General features: G+C 54.9%; 5 protein-coding genes across 5 annotated transcripts; 2 read left to right on the top strand and 3 right to left on the bottom strand.

Annotated features, from left to right (window-relative positions):
* Window positions 1–1437: 1437 nt before the first annotated feature.
* On the bottom strand, window positions 1438–7005 carry J7T55_006735 (uncharacterized protein; the record flags this gene model as incomplete). The annotated part of the gene is made up of 2 exons (XM_053131943.1): window positions 1438–5999; window positions 6108–7005. The coding sequence occupies 2 exons, from the start codon at window positions 7003–7005 to the stop codon at window positions 1438–1440; spliced, it is 5460 nt and encodes a 1819-aa protein (XP_053001498.1).
* Window positions 7006–10379: 3374 nt separating this feature from the next.
* Window positions 10380–11604, top strand: J7T55_006734 (glycosyl hydrolase family 53; the record flags this gene model as incomplete). The annotated part of the gene is made up of 2 exons (XM_053131932.1): window positions 10380–10444; window positions 10503–11604. 2 exons carry the CDS (start codon window positions 10380–10382, stop codon window positions 11602–11604), a joined length of 1167 nt encoding a protein of 388 aa, XP_053001497.1.
* Window positions 11605–12071: 467 nt separating this feature from the next.
* Window positions 12072–13480, bottom strand: J7T55_006733 (uncharacterized protein; the record flags this gene model as incomplete). Its single annotated transcript, XM_053131921.1, has 3 exons — window positions 12072–12347; window positions 12411–12517; window positions 12574–13480. 3 exons carry the CDS (start codon window positions 13478–13480, stop codon window positions 12072–12074), a joined length of 1290 nt encoding a protein of 429 aa, XP_053001496.1.
* Window positions 13481–15993: 2513 nt separating this feature from the next.
* J7T55_006732 (uncharacterized protein) lies at window positions 15994–17109 on the top strand (the record flags this gene model as incomplete). Its single annotated transcript, XM_053131910.1, has 1 exon — window positions 15994–17109. One exon carries the CDS (start codon window positions 15994–15996, stop codon window positions 17107–17109), a length of 1116 nt encoding a protein of 371 aa, XP_053001495.1.
* A 777-nt stretch (window positions 17110–17886) lies between these two features.
* Window positions 17887–22170, bottom strand: J7T55_006731 (uncharacterized protein; the record flags this gene model as incomplete). Its single annotated transcript, XM_053131898.1, has 2 exons — window positions 17887–20105; window positions 20364–22170. The coding sequence occupies 2 exons, from the start codon at window positions 22168–22170 to the stop codon at window positions 17887–17889; spliced, it is 4026 nt and encodes a 1341-aa protein (XP_053001494.1).
* Window positions 22171–22499: the final 329 nt, after the last annotated feature.

The following is a 22499-nucleotide window of genomic DNA, read 5'->3' as shown; positions in this document are numbered from 1 at the left end:
GACTAGCGATGGAGGCAACTCTGGGGCCACTGAGCTGTTGGTAATCAAGCACGGACGTACACGTACCGTACTGCCTTGAGTTGCGAGGGGGTGTCGAACTTGGTGAGCACCTCAGCAGAGAGAGAGAGACGGAGAGACGGGTCACGCCTTGCACGTGTGAAGATTCTGACCGTTGAGAAAAGTCAAACATTGAAAAACTGATTCAGTTCAGAGTTCGACAGCGGCTGCGGCTCACATGGGAAAGAGCGAAAGAGCGGCCTGGACCGGACCATTCGACCAGTCGACCAATGAGCTCCTCCCCTTTCGGATCCGGGCTCGGACTTGAGAATGGCGAGAGAATGGGAAGCAGCCTCCAGCCCAATGCAAGTAAGCAGCAGTCGGGCAACTGCCTTGGCAACACCAATTAGACTAATTGTTCACATTCATCCCAAACATCCGAAATATCCACAGCAGCTGCAATAAAGCGTCTAGCTGGTCCACTTGTGTATTGATCATACCACTTGTCCATTCAGGACGCATGCATTGTCTCCGCGGGACAATATGGCCGTCGCCCTGCCCACAAGCTGTGTACCCTGCGAAGGCCATCACCACCTGGAATGATACATAGACAGGTGTCAGTCCTGACATATCTACCTACTTAAACCCTCAATCCATTTCCATACTGCGATTGAGCGTTACCACTACAAGCAGCTCTTCAGCCAGACCATCATCACTCCATTGGCAGCTTCTCCTTTCCCACCCCCAACCCCTTTTGTCTCTGGTCTTCTGTTCATTGTTCATTGTGTTGATCCATTGACCACATGCACTGTTGAATATATCACGTCAGGAACACGTCGAGGTCCAGGAAACTTTTCCTTCGGCAACTGTACGGCTTCCTGCTGTACCGGAGGACATGGACTTCAAGAGCCGTCACATCATCAACTACTGTCACAAAAAACATACTGTCACAGGCGGCAGGGTCATAATCTTAAGAAATACTCATCTTTTTTGTCCTATCTTCTGGTTTCTGTTTCCTGGATGACACTCCATTCCTGTCTGCATGATTCCGGTCCCTGCCCCTTACAAGGTCCAAAGCCTCGTCATCGTCATCATCAAAGTCATCTCGGTCTTCCTGGTCTCCGTTCCTCATGTCCTGTCATCGATACGACCATCTCAACCCTGCCTCGTGCCTTCGACTTGAGACACAAGCAGATGAACTTTTGCCAAATACCTCAAATGTCCATCACCACTGATCTGTCAACGACTCCTCCATCACCCTGCCAATGCCCAAGGACAGCGGCTTCAGACACCTTGAGCAGCTGCTGTGAAGTGGCTAGGAACGCCATCGCTCAGACCTCATCTCTGCTGTTTGCTGGAAAATCAACCACCCAAGTCGATCACTCCCTCACAAGCTATGCCGCCACCGCCGGTTCCCTCACCGAAAGCGCCATGCAAGCCCTAGATGTTCGTGTGTTGGCCGTTCTGAGGGAAGCCCATAGGCGCCGGATATCCATTCTGGCTGGAAGACATAGGAGCTGGGTATCCATTCTGGTTGGGTGCCATGGGCGCTGGGTATCCGTTCCGGTTGGGTGCCATGGGCGCTGGGTATCCATTCTGGTTGGGTGCCATGCGAGGCGGGTATGCAACGCTTGGAGCGGCCTGCTGGTAGCCCTGGTGCATATTCATCGGGTAAGACGCAACGCCCGGCGCCGGCATGGGCTGGCTTGGAGCCATCTGGGACGGAGCCCTGTGATGCTGATAATTCTGCTGCCGCATCTGCTGAGACTGACGCTCCATGCGTCGCTTGGCTTGCTTAGCTCTGAGCTCCTCTGCCTCCCGCGCCTCCTCGGCCAAATCATCATATGATGGCTGACCAACACCCTGCTGCTGCATAGGCTGGCCGAACCCCATCGGCTGGCCCATGTGATGGTGATACTGCGGCATATACTGGAAGCCCTGCTGGTGGTCCATTGGGTACTGCTGACCATTCTGTGGCATATGATGGAAGCCTTGCTGGTGGTCCATTGGGTACTGGTAACCGTGTTGCTGCATTTGCTGGTAATCATGCTGCGCCATAGGCTGGAAGCCCTGTTGCTGCACCTGCGGGAAGTCCTGCTGGTGCATCTGTTGAGCCGCATGAGGCTGGCCGTTCTGGGCGTAAGGTGCTGCCGAGTGCATATGGGGTTCGTTTCCAGCTATCTGGGCATTGGGCAAAGGCTCTATACCGTCCATGCCGCGCGCCGGAGTACTCGCAGGCTGCTGCACCTGCACACCACTGGCCTCGTCTTGATCGCGGGCTGGAGCGGGAGCAATGGGCCGGTAACGTCTGGGCTCGGGGGTGCCAGACACGGTTTCACCGTCGCCAGGCTGCGGGGCCACAGCGTCGGCAGTTGACTGCTTGGTCTTTTGCGCCTTGCGAGGAGCAGGAGTCTTCTTGGGTGCGGGGGCCTTTCTCTTCCGGCCCTTGGTGCCTTCAGCTATGTTTTTGACATAATCCTTAGGGGAAGTCTCCAGGCTCAGGGACCGATTGGGCGCAGCTTCGTAGTATTCTTCGGGCTTCTCGGGTGTGCCTCGCTGCTGTCCCGGGGGCACATCATCCTCGTCGTCATCCGCCTTCGCATTCTGCTTGCGGCGCTTGTAGCTTCGCTTGGTGGGCGCGGCACAAGGAGAATCCGGGTGCTTGAGCTTGTGTTTCCGAGGGCTGGCCAACTCGCTCTGGTCCTTATGGGGGCGTCCAACGTGACGCTTACCTGGCCTAGCTGGCTCTTGCTGGACCGGCTGCGCAGCATTGGAAGGGCCCGCCACTGGACCTGGGGCAGCCGCAGGAGTTGCAGGAATGTTACCGGCCACTTGGGGATTCTGAGACAGCTGGTGATTGAGGGCACTGTGGCGTTCCTGTACAGAGCTGAGCGAACCTGTGGCGGCACCAGTGGGTTTCTGGGCTGGAGACTGGCTGGTGGCCAGGCCCCGACTGACATTATCTGAGGCCACAGAGTATTTCATGGAAGCAAGCTCCTGATCCGAGGGCGAGTTGGGAGACGGCTCACTGTTGGAAAACGTCTGGTCAGACCAGCCATTCTGCCAGATCTCATCATCGTCATCACCATTACCCTGGACGGGCGTAGCTGTCTCGATACTGCTGATCGGCGTAGCAGAGACACCCGCGAAGGTGCCTTCGTCGACAGGTGCTTGGAGGTCAATCTCCGGCACGTTGTTCTTGATGGGGCTTGTGGCCTTCTTCTTCTTTGCTGCCGGCCTCTTGGGCGTTGAAGGGCCCTTGGCATTGGACGCTTTACTCGCTGTGGGAGGATCTGTCTCGATGGAAGCAACAATTTCCGCAGGTGCAAGGAGCGCGGGTCGTGGCACCCTATGAGGAACAGCAGTGTTGAGAGAAGGCGCATCATCTTCTGTCAGATCGATGACGGCAACAGACTTCCTCTGCGTTGTGTCCTGAGTTGGCAGCTGGGGAACAAGGCAATTGAAGACGGAGTGCCCATTGTCGACGACTTCTGTCTTCTTTCCGACCGGTATCTCACTGAACTCGTCCGCAAATTGAACGACGTACTGACCTCCAGCTTTGAATACAGATTCGTATTTCTTCAGCTCTTGAGCCTGGAACTCGTCCTTTGCCAGGGCAAACATGTGAAACTGCTTCAACGAGCACGATTCCCAAGAGCGGATGAATGGGCTGAGCCTCTCTGAAGCCGCAGCAAAGAGTTTCTCGATTTCTCCCCGCAATATGGGTTCTTCGAGGTTTGGGAGCAGCTCCTCGTAGGTTGGGCGCTTGGGCATGGTGTTCCACGGAGCCGACGACCTCCAGTCAGATGCATCTAGGTACTTTTGAGTTGCGTCGTAGGTAGCACCCTTGCTCTTGCCGGCAACGACCTGGCCCTGTTGGGCAGAGACGGCGACTTGCTCGACAGACGTGGCATCTGGGGTTGACTGGTTCTCCTGGGCAATCTGCTCGGCAATCTGAGAGTCTGCCCCGAGTCCCTCGCCCTCTTGGGTGGAAATGGCGACTGGCTTGACAAGCGCAGCATCTGGGGCTGCCTGTTCCTTTGGCGCAAGATGATCCGCAATCTGATGGTCAGCTCGAAGTCCCTGGTCAGGCAATACCGCGGAGTTCTGTTCTGGCAATGCGTCGACTTCCTGGTTGGACAGCGTGTTGGGAAACAGGCCGAGATTTTGTTCGAAGACCTGAGTGGAGGGTGCTCCGAGCAACGACTGATGGAACATTTCTCCATACTCCTCCCCGCTGCGTGACAGTGGCATTGGGCCAGACATCTCTTCGGCCAAGATCTCCTGAGAGAAGTGGTCTCCCTCAACCGGTAGCCAGGGACCGTCCCAGAAACCGGCCTCATCGACAACGCCGACGTTTGACTCATCTGCGGCAACTGGCATCTGCTCAGCGGGAGCAAGAGCTTGCTGCGGTACTGCAGCATCCGCGTTGGGAACAGCCTCACCAACCAAGTGCTCGGAACTCTGGCCATCGGCAGTGGTACCAGGGAAGTTGTTGGCCTCGCTGCCAATGTTGCTGATGGATTGTGGCTCATTTGTGATCTGGCACGGGACGGAGGCTATCTCGAGATCCACCTCTTGAACCACGCTGCTGACGAGAGAGTCATCGTTGCCAATGTTGCCCTGGGTGACTTGCTCCTGCACAGCTGGCTGGATGAGGGTGGAGGGTTTGGCTGCGACCTCAGAGATTTGTGCCTCCTCAGTGGCTTGGAAAGATGCCGGACCAGGCTCGGGCTGCTCATCTTCCTCGTCATCGCTGAAAAGGGATCCGAAGTCGTTGTTCTCAACAACTTGCGCTTCAGGAGAAACATGTTCTTTGACGGGGGCAGCATCGGCTGCGTGGTCAGAGATCCGGGGCTCCTCAGTAGTCTGAGAACATCCCAGAGCAGTCTCAAGCTGATTGTCTTCCTCGCAATCACCGAAAAGAGAGTCTGAATCATTGTTTTCGACAACTTGCTCCTCAAGAGAAACATGCTGGCCAATGGGAGAAACATCAGCTGCGTGCTCAGAAGTCTGGAGCTCCTCAGTGGTTTGGGAAGATGACAGATCAGGCTCGAGCTGGTCGCCGCCTTCGGAATCGCTGAAGAGAGAATCGTAGACATTCGTGTCGTCACTAGATTCGATTTGGTGCTCGATGGCAGGTACCTGCTCGGTCGACGCAGAGAACTGTTGCTGCTCCTGCTCTTCAGCGGCGCTAATGGTCGGATCCTCCAAGAGGCTCGTTCCAGAGGAAGCGAGCTGAGATTCGTATTTCTTGCTGAAATCCAGTGCCTCGAACTCGGCCTCAAAAAAGCTCGTGCCTTCTGCTTCAAATGAATGCATGGAAAAAGGATCCTCTGTGGAAACGCCATAGTCGCCTTCGAGGGTGCTAGCGCTCTGCGTGAGCAGATCTTGGCTGGCCACCACCTTGGGCTTCTCGATGCTCTGGGGCTTCTCGATTGATGGGGACTTCTCGATGGTCTGTGGCTTCTCAATTGTCTTAGGAAGCTTGACTGTCTTGGGCTTGTTGACTGGCTTTGGCTTCTCAGTGGAACGAGCTTTGCGATTACGATCCCGAGAGTCGACCCAGCCGGTGAAATCCCATGTTTGGACGGGACAGTCTGGCAGCTCGTTAACTTCCTCGAGTCGTTGCCTCCGCTTGCGGTTGAGGTCGTCAATCTGCCTCATCACGCGGCCTCTCTCGTCGGCATTCCCGTGATTGCACTCGTTCCAGAGCTTGCGAATCTTTTGGTTGTACAGAACAACATAGTTCCAGGCGATATCGATGGGGCTTAAGTGATACTGGCCAAGAAGTGCCAGCTGACGTCGGAGCTGCATCTTGTTATGCTTGATCTGTTGGAGTTTGCCCAGGAAATACTCCTCAAAGTCGGACTTGAATGCGTCGCGCGTCTGTTCGGCGATCATCACAGTGTATTCCTCGGCGAGGTTGCGGGCGAGGTCATCGTCGATCGGTACGATTTCCTCCTCCTCATCATCGGTCTCCACTTCTTCTTCGTCGCCATCTGATGCGTCGTCCTCGTTGCTGTCCTACTGCATCTCGGAGTCTTCATCGCTGGCGAACTTGGGGTACTTCGTTGAAGGGCCTTTACCGCCGAAGCAGACTCGCTCACCGTTCAGCTTCACGCCAACCTTGCCGCTGAGGCGAAAGGGCCTCACTGGTGGCTCAGGCTCTGGCTCAGGCTCTGACTCCGACTCTGATTCGGTGTCGGTCTCGACATTCTTGCCGAGACCAGGCCTGAAGCTCTCTGCCTCGAACACGACCTGCGTTCCGTCGTCCTGGGGGACGCTCTTGCCACCTTGAGGACGCTTGGGAGCTGCTTTCTCAACGTGCGGGTTGCGCTTGAGGCGGTACCTCTTGGGCTTGAAGGCGTACTTGTCGTACTCAATTTTATCGCCGTCGTCATCGGAATAGTAGTCGCGTTCCTCAAGCAAGACCCACAGCTTGTCGCCTTTCGCGGGCAGAGAGGTGACGGAGCCCTCGTCGTCCGAGTCGTCAGCGTCGTCCTCGGAAGAATCGCCGTCGGCAGTGGTGATGCTGGTGTCGGCCCAGGCAGGTTTCTCGATGGCGCTGGAGGCATCATCGTCCTGCTCAATTGGCTTCATGGTGATGTCGCCGTCGCAGTCAGACTCCTCGTCGCAGTCAGACTCCTCGTCGCAAGCAGACTCCTTGTCGCAATCAGACTCCTCGTCGCTGGCAGTGGTGACGCTGCCGTCGGCCGATACGGGCTCATCAATGGAGCTAGAAGTATCGTCGCCATGCTCAATTGATTTCATGGTGGTGTCACCGTCAGAGTCAGCAGTCTCAACGTTGCCGTTGGTGTCGTAGAAAGTCAAGTCCATCTCACGATCAGTGTCGGGGACCTTGTCGCTGCCGTTAGTATTGGCAACGATGGTCTTGGCCTCCTCAAGAACGAGCTTGGTGGCGTCAGTGACGGGCTTGAGGCTGATACCAGTGGTATCGGTGCGGCCAACCTTGGTCTGGTCGTTCTTGGAAATGTGGTCCGACATCTTGGTCGAAATTGTTGGTTTGCTTGATCGGAAGGGGTTTCGGATTGATGCTCTTCCAATATGAAGTAGAAGAAAGCCCTGTGCCTGAAGGTACCTTTCTTCGCTGTCGTGTCTTGAGAAGCGTGGCTTCTCGTCGTTACGGTCGTGAGAAGGTGAGTACAGGTTTTGGAGGATACCTTGCTGCCGTCTTCAAGATGAATGACAAGGCGAAGAGATTGAGGTGGGTATGAGTATCGTCACGGTCGTCAATTGAGTCTTTGTCGAGTCGTGATGGTATGTATGGTACAAGCGGTCAAATCGTCCTGCGATTGATGCTTGCTCTAAGTAGAAGAGGTCAGCCGAAGGTTCGAGAAAGTTGCAGTCGCTTCAAAGTTGAGGCAGATGTGAGAATGGGGACGATGGGGCAGCGCACACAAACAGCAGACGGGTATAAGTGAATTCCATCCGCTTTTGCGTGGTGGAGTAGCGCAAGGTCAGACGGCCCCCTAGCTGACGGGCAAGAAGGAAGGGAAAAGTGCTTGCAGGGTGAAAGTTGCATGCTGAATTGCGCAGGAGATGTGGTTTTCGTCCAGGTGCTCCCGTCCAGGTGCTCCCACTGGGAGTCCTCAAGACCAATTGATCGCCGCGAGAGGCGCAATTAGACAGAAAGCAGAGGGAAAGTGTAAATGTCGAGGGGATGGAAGCGGAAAGTGATTATGCAAGAGAATAGATACCCACCAAGTTTGCAGATGAGAGCCAAGTCTTGCCACCGTTTTCCCACTGGGATACGCAAGACCAAACTCGCCACCGCAAAAGGGTCAATACAGATGAAGAGTGCCTTGAGTGTAGAGTTGGAGGGGATGTGTCTTTGCGAGGGAAAGGTGAGGACGCAAGCTGCGAGGGCTGCGATGGTGAAGGAGGGTCTGCCGCTCTAAGGACGAACGACGTTGATATGTACTGGGTGTGACGCTTACCTCTGTGAATGGTGTCAGAAACTGTCTTTGCAGTTCTGGCGATGCGTTGTACAAGTGTACAGGTTGTCGTTGGAGAGCGTCAAAGTTGCTGAAGCTCTCGTGGGTTAAGGTTTGGGTGTCAGAAGCTGACTAGCAGTCCTGGCGAGTGGCTGTACGAGTGCACAAGTTGATGAAGAGCGTCGAAGTACTGAGGCTCTCGAATTGAGGTCAGGAAGTGTCTTGTCGTTCTGACGATGGTGTTGTGCAAGTGTACAAGTCTGAGAGTGAGAAGGATTTGCAGTTATCACAAATCGAAGGGCAAGGTTGATCTGGAGTGAAGTTGAGGAAATCTGACGAAGGGAAAGGTCAAAAAGTACAGTCGGCGAGCAAGTCAATCACTGCATTCGGGTTGGGAAATTCGGCGGCTGGTGACCAAAAGGTTGGATGAAAACTAGGAATAAGACGTTGACATAGGGGTTTGGGTCGACGATATACTTGCGCCGCCTGAATTGCGTGGGCTTCGTATTGAGCACCTACTTCGAGCTATGCGCAGGGCTTTTTCGACCGTCCAAACTCTTGTTTGCTTGCACACTTTCTTCACTGAGCGAGCTTGCGTTCGCTCAGGTGAGCTTCACTCAGCCCGAAGTGACTTCCGCAGGGAAACGTCACCCGTGTGATTCGCAGGATATCCTCACTTTGGGGCGAGGAGATACGGAGACATGCCTTTTCTCATACAGAGCTGCGTGTGCAGATGAAGCCGAGACAGCAGTGGCCAGGGTACACTCTTGAAGAAGACAGGAACATAAAGGAGCAGGGAGCAAAGCATTATACGGACTTTTCTATGCTATCTCTCGCATCAACTACTTCTAAGGCCTCTCATGAGACAGTCTCTTCAGAACGTTGTAAGTGGACGTAGTTAAGTAGGCACTGCAGCATCATTGGTATCAAATTTTCTACTTGAAGACTCGGAGACCTAGAGGGTAATTTCTCAATTATGTATGCTTATATGACTCCCTTACACCACATGCTGCTAATGTTCGAGGAGCTCCTTGCAAATGTCGTGTACCTCGAAGAAGCCTAAAGAAGGTAGCAGGGGAATGTCTGACCTAGAGAGGCTTGATGCCAGTACGGCCACGTCCACGATGTGTGAGACAATGACTTCTCGCGGCAATTGACAATGAATTTATTTGACCATTACGACGAGATTGCTTGAAATGATCACTTGCGGCTGGTCACTGTGCCTGTTTTGTCAAGCAAAATTTGCGGACGGCCAATAGCTAGTACAGAGACATCTGCGTTTGCTTTGCGATCAAGACCGGGCATCTGAGATCATCTGCATACCTTCACTTCAGCATCCTTCACTTCATCTCAGAGCCTCTGACTGTCATAGATTTGGTAAGAGGAACCATCGTATGCCTCTGGCCCCCAGCATGTGAGACCTCTCTCGCGATAGAGAGCAGACCTTGTTGTATTCGGCTCCATGGAGTTCTACCCAAGAAGAATTCTGCGCGGCGAGCTATACATCCTTGAATTTCAAGCGCGACAAGTAGCACTGGCTAATTGTTTTGCCGGTTACCTACTTCGGATGCGATGCGAGACCTTTCTTCAAGCTCGTTCAGGTACGAGACATGAGCGCATGGATACAAGGCGGACGTGTTTGTAATTCATACCATTACTGTGAAATAGTTCAACGTAGTTGAATGGGTCGCAGAGAGTTGGACTATCCTTCCCAATGACAGACACCTCGATAATTACTCCGTCCAAGGCGTCGACAAGATTACTCTCCACCAGCTAGTGGCAAATTGCCAACTTTCACTTGCTTTGGGCATGAGTGCCTTATTTCAATATGTCTTCTTTCTGCCCCCCTCAGACGTGACCCAGCCACAAAACTCATGTGTCACCTGAAAGCAGTGAGGGAAATTGGTTCATGATTCTTCTGTATACTGTGCAAGAGAACCCACAGTAATAAAGTAGTCAGCCGCCATCTGCCCAAGTACGGCGACCAAGCCGAGACTCCACAAGCCTAAAAAGGCCCCAAAGAGCCCAAGATCCCGGCAGAATTTAACGCGCCAATCGTGCCATGCGGCCCTGACAGCTGGACCGTTCGGCTAAGCGGACCTTGCAGCCATCGTGACCGACTAGTCGGGCTCCCCAGTCTCCCCCGGAGTCCCCGCACAAACACCAAGCCAATTGAAGGTGGTTCTCCGCAACCTGATGCCCCGAACCGAACCATGTCGCTGGCGAGATTTCTGCCACTTCTATGACGAGTGGGACGGCGCTCTTGTTCGATGGAGCCAAATATTGGCTTCGGCCTGGGCTACCGAGGCTGTGGAAACTTGTCGCAATGGACGAACTACATAAGGACGGTGATGGCGCCTGTATGGCCGAGTTGCCTTTCATTGGCGTGGCCACACCTCTCAATATCCCATCTCGAGTGTCAGGATGAAGTCCTCAATATGTTGTGCAGCCGCTTTGGCGGCCCTGACGGCATCCGCTAAGAAGACAAAGTAAGCACATCCCGACGCTCATGGCCACAACGTTCTATACACTGACCCATCCACTTAGCCCATCGTCCCATCAGTTCTTCTACAAGGGCCATGATCTATCATCGCTGGGCACGATGGAGGCCTCGGACAGCTTCTACGTTGACACAGCCCGTGGCAACCTCACGCGGCCAGCCGACGACATCCTAGCCGACGGAGGCATGAACGGCGTGCGGCTGCGCCTCTGGGTCGACCCGGAGGGCGGCACCAACGGCTTCGAGTACACGCTCGCGCTCGCGGAGCGCTTCCAGGCCAAGGGCCAGCGGCTGTACCTGGACTTCCACTTCAGCGACAGCTGGGCGGACCCGCAGAAGCAGCCGACGCCAGCGGCGTGGCCGACGCCGGACCAGGGCGTCGGCGCGCTGGCCTCGACGCTGCGCGAGTACGTCAACGAGACGCTGGTGGCCTTCAGCGAGGCCGGCGTGACCTTCGACATCGTGGCGCTGGGCAACGAGGTGCGGCACGGCATCCTGTGGCCGCTGGGGTACGTGGACGTCGACACGGACGACGCCTCGCTGGCGGCCAACTTCACCAACCTCGCGACGCTGTACAAGGCGGCGCGCAAGGGCGTGGACGACGCCGCGCGCGCGTGCGGCCCGCGCCACGCCCGGCCACAGACGATGATCCACGTCGACAACGGGTGGAACCTGACGCTGCAGCAGCGGTGGTTCGGCGCGCTCGAGGACGCCGGCGTGGCCCGCCACGAGTGGGACGTCTTCGGCTTCAGCTTCTACCCCTTCTACGGCACGTCGGCCACGCTCGCCAACCTGCGCGACACGCTCGGCTGGCTGGCCGATGAGTACCGCAAGCCGCTGCACGTCGCTGAGACTGATTACCCGGCCATCTGCAACGGCCAGTACAACCCCATCCCCGAGTCGTCGGAGCCCGAGATCCCGTACAACGTCGACGGGCAGATCGAGTGGATGCGCGAGGTCGTCCAGGTGGTGAGGGAGGTGCCGCGCGGACTGGGTCGCGGTGTGTGGTACTGGGAGCCGGCCTGGTTGAACAACACGTCGCTGGGAAGTGCATGCGAGGACGCCATCCTGTTCAGGCCGGATTATAGCGGGTGGCCAAAGACGGTTGGTTATTCGAGGCCCTCTGTGGACTTCTACTTGAATGTCTAGAGAAAGTTGGATAGAGCAAGGTACACTTGAATAAGATGGACTGTCCACATCTACACTGCGCCCCTCCCAGCCATGAATGGCCTGTGCTGGCGACTAGAAGACTGTTCCGTACCACTTTTTGCTTGACCAAAGACCAATGTAAAACAAAGCCATGCGAGCCCAGAAACCCTATGAATTATGCTTTTAAAATGCGTGTAGGCAACGCATGTCGACTGTGCAGTCCAATGTGGTGCCCTCATGTTTCCAGTATCTACCAATGACCACGAGACCCGCAAGAAGCACCGGCATCCCATTTCGCCCAAGACTTAGGCATGACGTCTTACGACCCATACTTGCAAATGCGGCCAAGGAAATGCGAGGTCTAATCTCAGCAACCTCTCTGACGGCTTTTACAGGTAGTTTGTCGACAATTGTCAGATCTAACGCTTCGCGCTCTCGTTCTCCTCAGGCGCATCTTCTGTCTCCTCCTACGAGACCTCCTCGACCATCTTTCTCGGAGGCGCCAAGGCAGTCGGGCCAGCGCCTGTGGGGCGGACGCCGTTAACGAACAGGCGGCCGGCAGGGCCCTCCAGTATCTCCTCAGGCACCGAGACACGCTCGCCGTCTTTCGTGCTGACCCATCGGATGAAGACGGGGTTGGGTTTCCAATCGCCGTCACCCGACCCATCCTCGTTAATGGTCTGGCCACCCTTCCGGTTGGTCTTGCTGGCTTGCTTCTTGAGGAGTTTGTTGATTGTTTCTTGCTACACACCAAATTTGCATTAGTGGGTGTCGTTGCGATTGTGTGGTAGCTGATCGAGGCATACCTTGACTTCCTCGTTGCGCTTCTCGCTGAGATTGCGCCGTCTTCGGGCCATCTCGGCCCGCCGCATGGCCTTTTCCTCTACCGTGAAGACCTTCTTGGCCTGGACCTCTGTACGTAGGCTGTGGTCAGTAGAGCGCTTTTAGGGTGGTAAAACTAACACGTACCGTTTGACAAGGCTTGATAGTGACTCTCGTCGAGCTCCTCAAAGCGCGCCCTCTGACGCACTGTCATGCGAGTCTTGTTAGGTGCAGCGCTTTCGTCATCACTGTCAACGTCTTCTTCTACGTCCTGGCCGACCTCAGCGTTCGGCTCCGGCTCACCCTCGGCGTCTTGATCCTCCTCGATTTCTTCGCCCTCGGCGTCCATATCTTCGTCCTCTTCCTCCCCCTCGGCATCCTCTTCTCCCTCCATCTCCTCATCACTCTCCAGCTCGCTGAGCTCGTCGTCGTCCGAGTCATTGATCGTTGCACCAGCCTTCTTGGGGGTGATGTCCTTGGTCTTCTTGCTCTCGGGCGACTTCTTATTCGCCTTTTGAATTTTGATGACGGGCGCAGGTGCTGGTGGAGCCATATCGACATCTTCTTCACCTTCTGCGTCTTCGTCGTCGTCGCCCTCGGCGTCAAGATCCATGTCCTCCTCGATTTCCTCGCCCTCGGCATCCTCATCGACGTCGTCCATTTCCTCGTCATCGTCCTCATCCTCGTCTGCCACTACAGCAGGCGCGCCGACCTGGATCTCATCCTCACCCACTTCCTCATCGTCCTCTTCGTCACTCTCGGATTCGACCACGTAGCTCTTCTTTCCGCCTCTAGTGGACCGCTTAGGAGTGGAGTCGTTGTTGACCGAGATGCTGGAGCCCTGCTTGTTGCTCGTTGCCTGGCGTAGCTTACTGGAAGGCAGCTTGACGGTCAAGTAGGTGTGGTCCTTGCCCCCCTGTGATCCCCTAGAGACAGAGGCAAGGTTGTCTCCGGACCTCCGTGAGCGAGATGAGGACATGTTGTCTCTATCGGCCATGTCAGTAATTGCGACGGATGCCTTCTGGGCCGCCGAGCGACGCGGTCTAGACGCCATGGCGGTGGCAAGACGGTGACAACGGGCAAACGCAGGGTGTCTCTTGTGAGATGTAGGTAGGGGCTGCGGATGATGAATTTAGGGCAGGATATTAAGTCAGGGTGATGAAAAGTGATGATGGTTGATGAGAAATGATGAGATGTCGTCAAAGGCAAGAGGCAATAAGAAGGGTTGGCGTTGGATTGATTGGATCGGTAAGCAGTGGGGGCACAGGCTGATTGACGAACGGCCTGGCCGATTGTGTTTGAGGTTCAATTAAGCTCCGGTCCGAGGTGCTTGCTGTCATGTGCGACCCAACGCAAGTGAGACGCGGTGACACAGAGGTGTAGATGCCCGGACACCAGCGGCTGGAGGGATTATGGAATAGATAATAGGCCAAGCCCACCCTATCAAGGGAGACTCCCGAAATCCCACGCCAACAGTCACTCGCTCGCGCTAGAAGCTTCCCGACCGCCGCGGTCTCTCTCACAACCCAGAAGGAGTGAGTGCGGAGTCGGTCGAGATCAAGCAAATGCCAGACAGCCGGCCGTGATGATGCAGTGAGATGGTAGTGCAGATTATCACTGGCCGGAAGCCGCGCCCCAGCCGACACTGACTAGCCTTGCGAGAGACTATCGGACTGTTTTGTTGGAGTGATGGAGTCTTGGAGTCTTGGTGGTGACTGGCAGGATCGGCCGAGCCAATTTCCACGTGGTGGCGCGGTGGGAACTTGTCACGGCGCGGAGGACCTTGTTGGTGATGGTTGGGCCGGCTCGTCTTTATTAGACACGACGGAGCCGGGCAGCCAATGCCAGATTATCCTACGTCCGCCCTGTGCCTTTTGAGTGTCCACAAACCGTGGTCGCCCAGCAAAACACTGCAACACACTGCATTGCGCTGCACTGCACTGCACTGCAATGCGATGCTATGCGATGCGATGCAACGCAATTGCCACTGTCCAGCCGTTGCTTCTCGCCCGGCTCGTTCCAGCCAGATAGCGCCAATCTTGAGTTCAGCCTTTCTCTCCTTTGGGGAGGTGAGGCCGTCTCCGATTGAGCCGTGCTTGTGCTTTGTGCACCGATTGTGGCACCCTGCCGGTATGATCGACCCACTCGGTGGCGACAATGTCACTTGAATGTCAATTGGCAGAGGAGTGAGAACGGCAATTTCAGTCAAGATGAGCGACAAGAGATGTGCCCCGGTGACAGATCTCGCTGTGCTCACTGAGTTCGGCCGCCGTGTTGCATCGATCTCCAAAGCAATCAAGTGCAGACGGGGCTCGCCCCAAGATGGACGGCAGCATGGATGTTATGTCGTACTGTACTGTACAAGGACGAATGACGAGATGAGAGCATACAACACGCGATGACAGCAAGAAAACGCCCCCTTACTTACAATTGCTGTACACAATACGTATGGTGTGATATGATAGACTATACCCAGGTGTGCTCCAACGGAGTGAGCCCTGAAGATCTCTGCGGCCGATGGATTGTGGCTGGCTGGCCGGCCAAGCCTCTTTGTCACCTGGGATGCAAGGTGAGACGGCCCTGGCGGATAAGATCGATCTATCGCTTTATGATCTGTGTACTCAGGTACTGTAGGTCACCTGTATGTTGAGTGCCTCTTGTCAGACATTCCTATTCCTGCCCTTCTCATGCCGGGCCAGCTTCCTAGCCCGGGCAAACACAAGCAACATGACTGACTGACGGGTTACTTACCGCTCGAAGTCTTTCTCTCTCTATCTATGTCTCTCCTTCTTCCCGCCCAGAACCAGTGGGTGGCTGTGGCTGTCTGTATTGAGCCTGTGTCACCAACAGGCCTAAGTCTTCGGGACTTTCGTCTTGGCTGTCCGCCTATAGTGGAGATGGTTCTTTGACAGGCAAATCGTGCCGTGACAAGCGATATTCCTGAGTCGGCCCTGCAGTAGTAAATGAGGTCGCTTTACCGAGTGGAAGCCGGGGGTGGGTAGCGGGTGAGATTCTGGAGCATCAGGGCAGCGAACCACTCAAAGAACGCAGGCTGATTTGCAGGAGGCAATCTGATGTGGATATTAAGCGCGTCCAATGGCCTTTGCAACCAGGTCTAGCTGAATGGAATGTGTTGTGGCTGTTGAATGTCACACAGCGGAAGAGGACTGGACTGTCGCAGCAGGACTGCCACAGCAGAATTGCCTGCATTTTCAGGCCAGCCCAGCCTGCAGTCAGTCGGGCGGTCCTCACTTTTCCCTTCCTCAGCGGCCAGAAGCAGCGGAAGGTTGACGGTCCGTGCGCACCACCGGCCACCCCAGCTCTGCCCAGCAGCCAGCCCAGCCCAGCACACGCCGAGCCGAGGTCCATGAGCTGCCCCAACCGGGCGCGAATGACCTCAACCCGCAACGGCTGTAATCCTGCAACTCTACCTTCTACCTGCCTGCACAATATCTTCCATCTCCTTCAAAATAATACACCACTGCAGCCAGGTGGAATCCAGATTTCAAACCTCTCCAATTATAATATTACAAAGTCACTCCAGGGCGCATTGCCACACAGCTGACCATGGGGGAGCAGGACAGAGAAGAAGGAGGCTCAATACCCTCATGGCAACAAGCAGCCTCCTCCACACCCAGCGACTCAGATGCCACCACACTGGAGCAGGCCAGAATATTCCTGCAGGATGAATCAGTCAGGGAATCCACCAGGGAAAAGAAGGTGGAATTCCTCAAGTCCAAGGGCTTAGGCGAGGCTGATATCAACACCTTGCTGGAAGAGACCGATGCTGTCGGTGCAACAACAACGACAACCACACACCACGCGACCAAGCTTGAACCTCGAACAGAACCAGCTCAGGATAGCACCAGGGCTGTCTCAGCCCCAGAATTCAGGGCAGACCAGCCTCCAATCATCACCTATCCGGAGTTCCTCACCAAGCCCGCCAAACCTCCTCCACTGATCACCGCCTCCGGTCTAGTCAACTCCCTTGGCATAGTCGCCGGCCTCTCAACCTTCGTCTACGGCGCCACAAAGTACCTTGTCAGCCCCATGGTCGACACGCTCACCGAAGCACGAGTGGATTTCCACGAGAACGCCAACAAGAACCTGTCGCAGCTCGTCGAGAAGCTAGAGCACGCCGTGTCCGAGATACCCGAGTCGTACCACACCGCAGGCAAGAAGGCGGCCCTCACAAGCACACACGCCGCCGCTCCGTACACAGACGCCGGCGACGACGACGCCAGCAGCTACGACGACCCGACCGAGCTCTTCCACCGGGACGTCGGCGTGCAGACCTCGCCGCCCTCGACGCCGGGCCTGGCAGGCGGCCTGTCGTACCCCGCGGCGGACAGCACCGGCGCCGGGGCCAAGCACAGCTCCATCGTCACGGCGCAGCAGCAGGCCGACAAGATGGGCCGGCTGATCAGCTCGATCCGCGACCTCAGCACCGACCTGGCCTCGCAGGCCGACGGCTTCGGCGAGACCAAGAACGTGCTGGACGACTTCGGCCGCGACCTGCACACCCTGACGTACCCGCCCGAGTCCTTTGGCGTGAGCAGCAGCTACCTGTACGGCGCGGCGCGGAACGAGCCCGACGACGAGATCAAGAAGGTCAAGAACAACATCAGGAGCGTCAAGGGCGTGCTGCTGAGCACGAGGAGCTTCGCGGCCCCGACGAGGTGATGGGCTTCGGGGTGGGAGTGGGAAGCGGGCCCGCGGCTGAAGTATGGCAACCATGTGTCGGAGAGAATGCCTTTCCCTGTGAGTAGGAGCATTCTTAGCGGGGAATGATCTTCTAGCAGGAAGCGAACGCAGGAGAACGAGGAGACGTCCACAAAAGGGAAATAGGACTAGAGCGCAACCTGTACGTAGCAAGCCACAAGTGGCCGACGATTGCTTGACGAGTGATGAAAATACTGTACCCAATGATACCCTTTCACTTGTACTCCAACCTCTGGCCGGAAGGGTACGCATTTCCCATCTCACACATAATCATGGCATCTGGACAACATGGCACGTGTCACCGACCTTTACACTAGTATTTAGCAGGAAAGAGCTACATTTGTGACTGTGATGATTGCCTGGAGCGCATCCTTTTGCTATGTTCATTTCCCTTTTCTTATGTTCGTTCCCCTTTTCTTTTTCCGATCCATGACCTTGTACATTTCCCTTTCAGTGGGAAAAAGAGCCACATACTCCCGCCAACTCCTCATCCAAAGCGAGAAGGCAGCCGATCATGCGAGCCGCGTTGATATCCCTTCAATTCAAGTACCGCCTAGAATCTTCGTACTCTGGCCTCGACCAATAAACAGAGACATACCAGATCACCCCTGAAACACCAACAAGCTGCTCACACACACAATCCGGCGTATTGCGAGTACCTAGTGTTGCCCCGCCTGATATGTTCTCCACTTTGCGTCCGTCTTTCGCTCATAGACCACCTGGACGCTGCCAGAAAGACTAGACAGGGCTCATATCCATAGGGCTGCTGTGGGTGCTAGACCCAGAGCCCTTGCGGGATATGGACCCTGCCTGCCTCGGCCGCTTCTGGCCGATCCTTAACTGGTCAAACACCTTCTCCCAACGGTCCACGTAGATATGCTCGTACTGCCGGCCCTCAGCCACGAGGTCCGCATACCATTCCATGGTCGGTTTGAAAGTGTAACTCATCGTGGTGACTTTGCTGTCGCGTAGCCGTGCCAGTCGAGCCTGTTCGAAGAGGTCGTTGGTGCACCTGGACGAGTGTGGGGGTCCAACCGCCGCGGAGCCGCGGGGTGGATGGAAGATGATGCGGGTTTCCTCATCGTACTCGCCGTCGTTTTGGTCGTCTACGCTGTCTCGACCGAAGGCATTTGTGTTGCCCAAGCCGGCCCTTGGCTCCGTTGAAGTCTGGGTCAAGGACACCTCTCGCCACCCGTTTTGTCGCATGAAGCCGTCCGAAGAAGGCACCATCCACTTAAGTTCCGACAAGGTTGACAAGGGCTCAAGGAACTCTGCCGTCATATCAGCCGGCAGCGTAGAAGATAGCCGCTGCAGGTGGGTTCGGAAACCACCCAGCCAGACTCTATCGATTCTAGAGCCTGGGTTCTTCTCCGCCCCATGCGCCTGCATGAACTTGACCACTTCTCGCTGCATCCAATTCAAATCAGATAATCGCAGTGAGTGATTGTTCTCAAGCTCATTTCCTGCACGGACGTCCCAGAAAATGAGCTCCATTTTCCCGTGCCTATATCTTTCCCATTTGACGTGAGGCTCCCATGGGCGATATATCACAAGCCACGGGTGCCGTTTAGGCTTGAGTCCCCTTGGAAATTTGCTGGGATCCCATTCTTCTTCGATTGTATAGAAGAACGCAATGTAAGTATTGAAGGTCTGATGTGAATCTCCAAGCCAAGGATAAGGCCATGAAAACCATTGTTTGAGTGTCGCGAACTCCGTCTTAGGATCACCGAAATGGTCTGCCATGCCGACGTCAGCCCATGACACTGGGATTCCGTAGATTCTGACCGAACCGGGCTTATCTTTGTTGCGCAGAAAATGTTGAATGTTATGGTCATAGTTTGCAAACTTCTGGCTCTGAAATGACAAAGTTGGCCTCCGTCCGATCTGTCTGCCATCGTCATTGGCAGGCGCACTGTCTGTCGCTTCATTGGGTCCCTTCATTGCAATCCGCAAGGCTTCGTTCGGATCGTTGACGACAGAACGCTCGTAATTGGGAATGCGCACAGAACGACAGGCCCTTGAAAGTGGCTCGATGCCGTTCTGTCTCGTCTGTTTGACCGCGGGGGAAGACCCAAGGACGTAGAATTTGCGGTACTTGTCGACTTTTGCCAAAGACCACCAACCAAACCAGTTGACGAGGCTCTGCTCATCATTTTGGTCGATAGACCGATCAGCGAAGATCACATGGTTCTCCTCGGACAAGATCCCATTTCTCTCCATACTGACGGACAGCCAGTCCTCGGCCATGATCCAAGCCTTTGCCCTTGCAATTAGATCTTGGTCACTCAGAGCAGCAGCATTTCTCTGATCGGCGGCTTCCAATTCACTCATGTACTTCCCTCGCTGTTGCTTTAACGTTGTCTGTAGCTGGTTCGCCTCACCAGCCAGATCGCGGAGGAAATCGATAATGTTGTACGCAGTAACAAGCTTGTTGGAGGAGTACATGGTCTGATTACCGAAGAACCACTCAAACAGCTGTAGAACTTTTTGGGGCTCAGATACGATGAAACTCGGCGTTACCAATATGGCCTTCCCAATGGGGAACAGCCGTGAAAAGACGTCCGGAGTCAACCGCGTTGTAGATCCTTCGGAAGACTGCACCTGCTGCAAACCCATGGTAGTAGAGAAGCGCCAGAAGCTGTAGTTCTTGTCGATCTGCAGTATTTCAGCAACGGCTGGAAAGCGCCGGACATAATCGACAACTGCCTCGTGTATCACGACGACACCACACTGGTTGTTGGCTTTCTCGAGGAATGCAGACCAACTGCCAGGATCCCAACTTGTGAAGATCTTGCAGTCAGGGTTGCACGCATACAGCCAGGTGCTGATGGACCTGTACCAATCAAGCGCTGCGTCGGGGAACGCGAGGAAGAAATGATGTTCTCTCCGCTCAGAGGGCCCTGCTACAAGTCTTTCGTACTGCATCCCAAGAAGACTGCGAAACACGGCCTTTTGTCCTTTACCAACGGCGGCGTCAGTTAGCTCGTTGGGCATGGCTGCGAGTGGTCTAATTAATCGGAAAATGTTATGAGATGACCTGAAGATGAAATGCCTCAAGGCTACTTCAGGAGAATTTGACGGTTCTATACCGAGTGAGTCCATCTGAAACCCGTCACATCTTGTTGGATAAATTACTAAGTTGTAATTCTCATGCGACATGAAAAGTCCAGAGTGACCGACTCTTAAATGCTCGGCGAGAACCTCCAGACTCGTACTGCTTGCAGAAGTAACTTTGCCAGAGCAGAGGACGTCATTAGCACGGCGATTATAGGGGTCCTGGCTTCTTAGCTGGCTCAGCTGATCAATGATTGACTCGGCGAGGACTGTATGTCTGAATTGAAGGCGGTCTGCGTCGCAGAACTCCCGCAGCCATTGCTGGTCTGCCTCGCGAGAACTATCCTTCGGAACATTATGGAAGGTGACATCAAGCGAACGATATCCTGTGGCCAGGATGATTTTCTTTTCCACGTTCTGCACGTTTCTTAAGTGGTATGTGGCAAGTGATAGCTTCGTCTTGGGTTCAGGCGGAGGCGATGGCGACCCCGGCGGCGGAGGAGGCGAACGTATCCTGCTTGTTGAAATTGGAGTCTCATCGAGACCCAATGGCTCGCTCACGAAGGGATCACCGTCCTCCCCAGTAAAGCGGACAGTCTTAGCCTTTTTCTTGGAGCGGTCGGCATCAAAGTCGAAGGATGTTCTCTTCAGTATCGCGGATTTTGGCTCGCTGGCCGAGGTGCTACTTCGGCGAATGCCGGCTGAAGGCGTGCTGTTGGACCTGATCGTGGCCTCGTCCGTCAAGTTGGAAGCCATGCCGTCACCGTCCCCAGACTGCCTCGTGTTCTGGGCCGACGTCTGCCTAGGAGGAGGAATATGACCAATGCTGAACAATTGATCTGCCACCTTGCTGACATCCGGTGCCTGATCGTCGTGATCTCTAGATCTCAACTCAGCCTTGCGCCGGAACCTATGCAATTTGAAGAACTTTGGATCTTTGCTGGGGTCGACCATTGCACTTGCGAGATTCTGTCTCGGCTGCCGTTTCCTCCCGTCAGTGAAGATGTTGGTTGCAGCGATTGGCACTTTCCCACTTTTCTTAGCAGTGAGACCCTTCCTAACAAGAGTAGGAGTGCTCGCCGGAGTTTTGGTTGAAGCCTCGCCAGATAGACCTGTGCCGCGTGGAGTGGTTTTGGCTTGCACGGTGCCAGTACTTGCTCTGCGAGCTGAGCCTTGATATCCTGTGGCCGATGGCTGGTCTCGTTGTCGGCTTGAGACAGTCGAGTTTGATCTAGCCTTGGGTGGTGCTATGGAGGCATTTGTCGGGGCTGTGGCTGGTGATTTTGGGCGCGACAGCTTCTTGTCCTTTCCTTTATTTGACGTTGCCTGAGCTGCTGAGGGGTCGACCGTGAAGATTTTGTTCGGGCGCATGGACTTTTGAGTCTGGACTGGAGATAACACTTTCTTTGACGGCACAATACTTTCAGCTTTGTGGTCGATCGTGCCACCATCTTGAACCTCTTCGGAACGAAAATTAGCTGCCGCACCAGACTCGCTCCGTGAGTCGTTGTTGTCCTCGTCCGGCAGCTCAGTATCGTCTTCAGTATCCGAGTAGAAATGATTTCGGAAGCAAAATCTGGTTTCGTCCAAACCTAGCTTCCTCCGTTTTACGTTTCTTCGTCGATGAAGTTCACGTCGCTCATCCAGAACTTTGTTGAAAGCGTCCTCATACTCCCGCTCGTACTCCTCAGCAATGCGAGGGTCTTGTGTGGCCTTTTTGTCTTCCCACGACCTTTTCAAGATTTCAGAAATCCCAGACACGGGCTCCCAGGTGCATTCATCGATTGGGAAGTTGGACCACTCCACGAGATACTTCAAGATGCCATCTGCTGGGTCGACCCGCTCACAGTGGATGTCTTCGACAACAAACTCTGTGTCAGGATCATGAACGTCGTCATCAATAGACGTCAATGAGATACTGTCCGAGTCGTCATCCGCGCGTTGGTCGAGATCTGAGCGTTGATGCATGTTGCCGTTTGTGTTCGGCATAAAAACCCCGCCAAGCCGAGTATGAGCTGTCAAATCCAGTGTTGAGTACAGTAGAACGTAGGCAACTCTTTCAGAATCAGTGTGACGAAAGCATTGGCGGAGAAATCAAGTCCATACTGCCCAGGCAGCCCTGAGTCTCAGAATTTCAAACTGGTACCTGACTGGGCAAGTTGGCTTACACACTCGGCAGTCGCGACAAGATGTTCAAGAGGCTCTCATAATGAGCGCGAAAGACGACTTCGCTTCTCGTTCGACGTCGAGCGAAAAGTGCGGTGTTCTCCAAGGTTCGACACACGAAGGCAGAGAGA

This window comes from Diaporthe amygdali (genome assembly GCF_026229845.1).
Source record: "Diaporthe amygdali strain CAA958 chromosome Unknown NODE_1_length_4327563_cov_65_473760, whole genome shotgun sequence".
NCBI classification, from domain to species: domain Eukaryota; kingdom Fungi; phylum Ascomycota; class Sordariomycetes; order Diaporthales; family Diaporthaceae; genus Diaporthe; species Diaporthe amygdali.
This window is presented reverse-complemented; position numbering and strand designations above follow the sequence as displayed.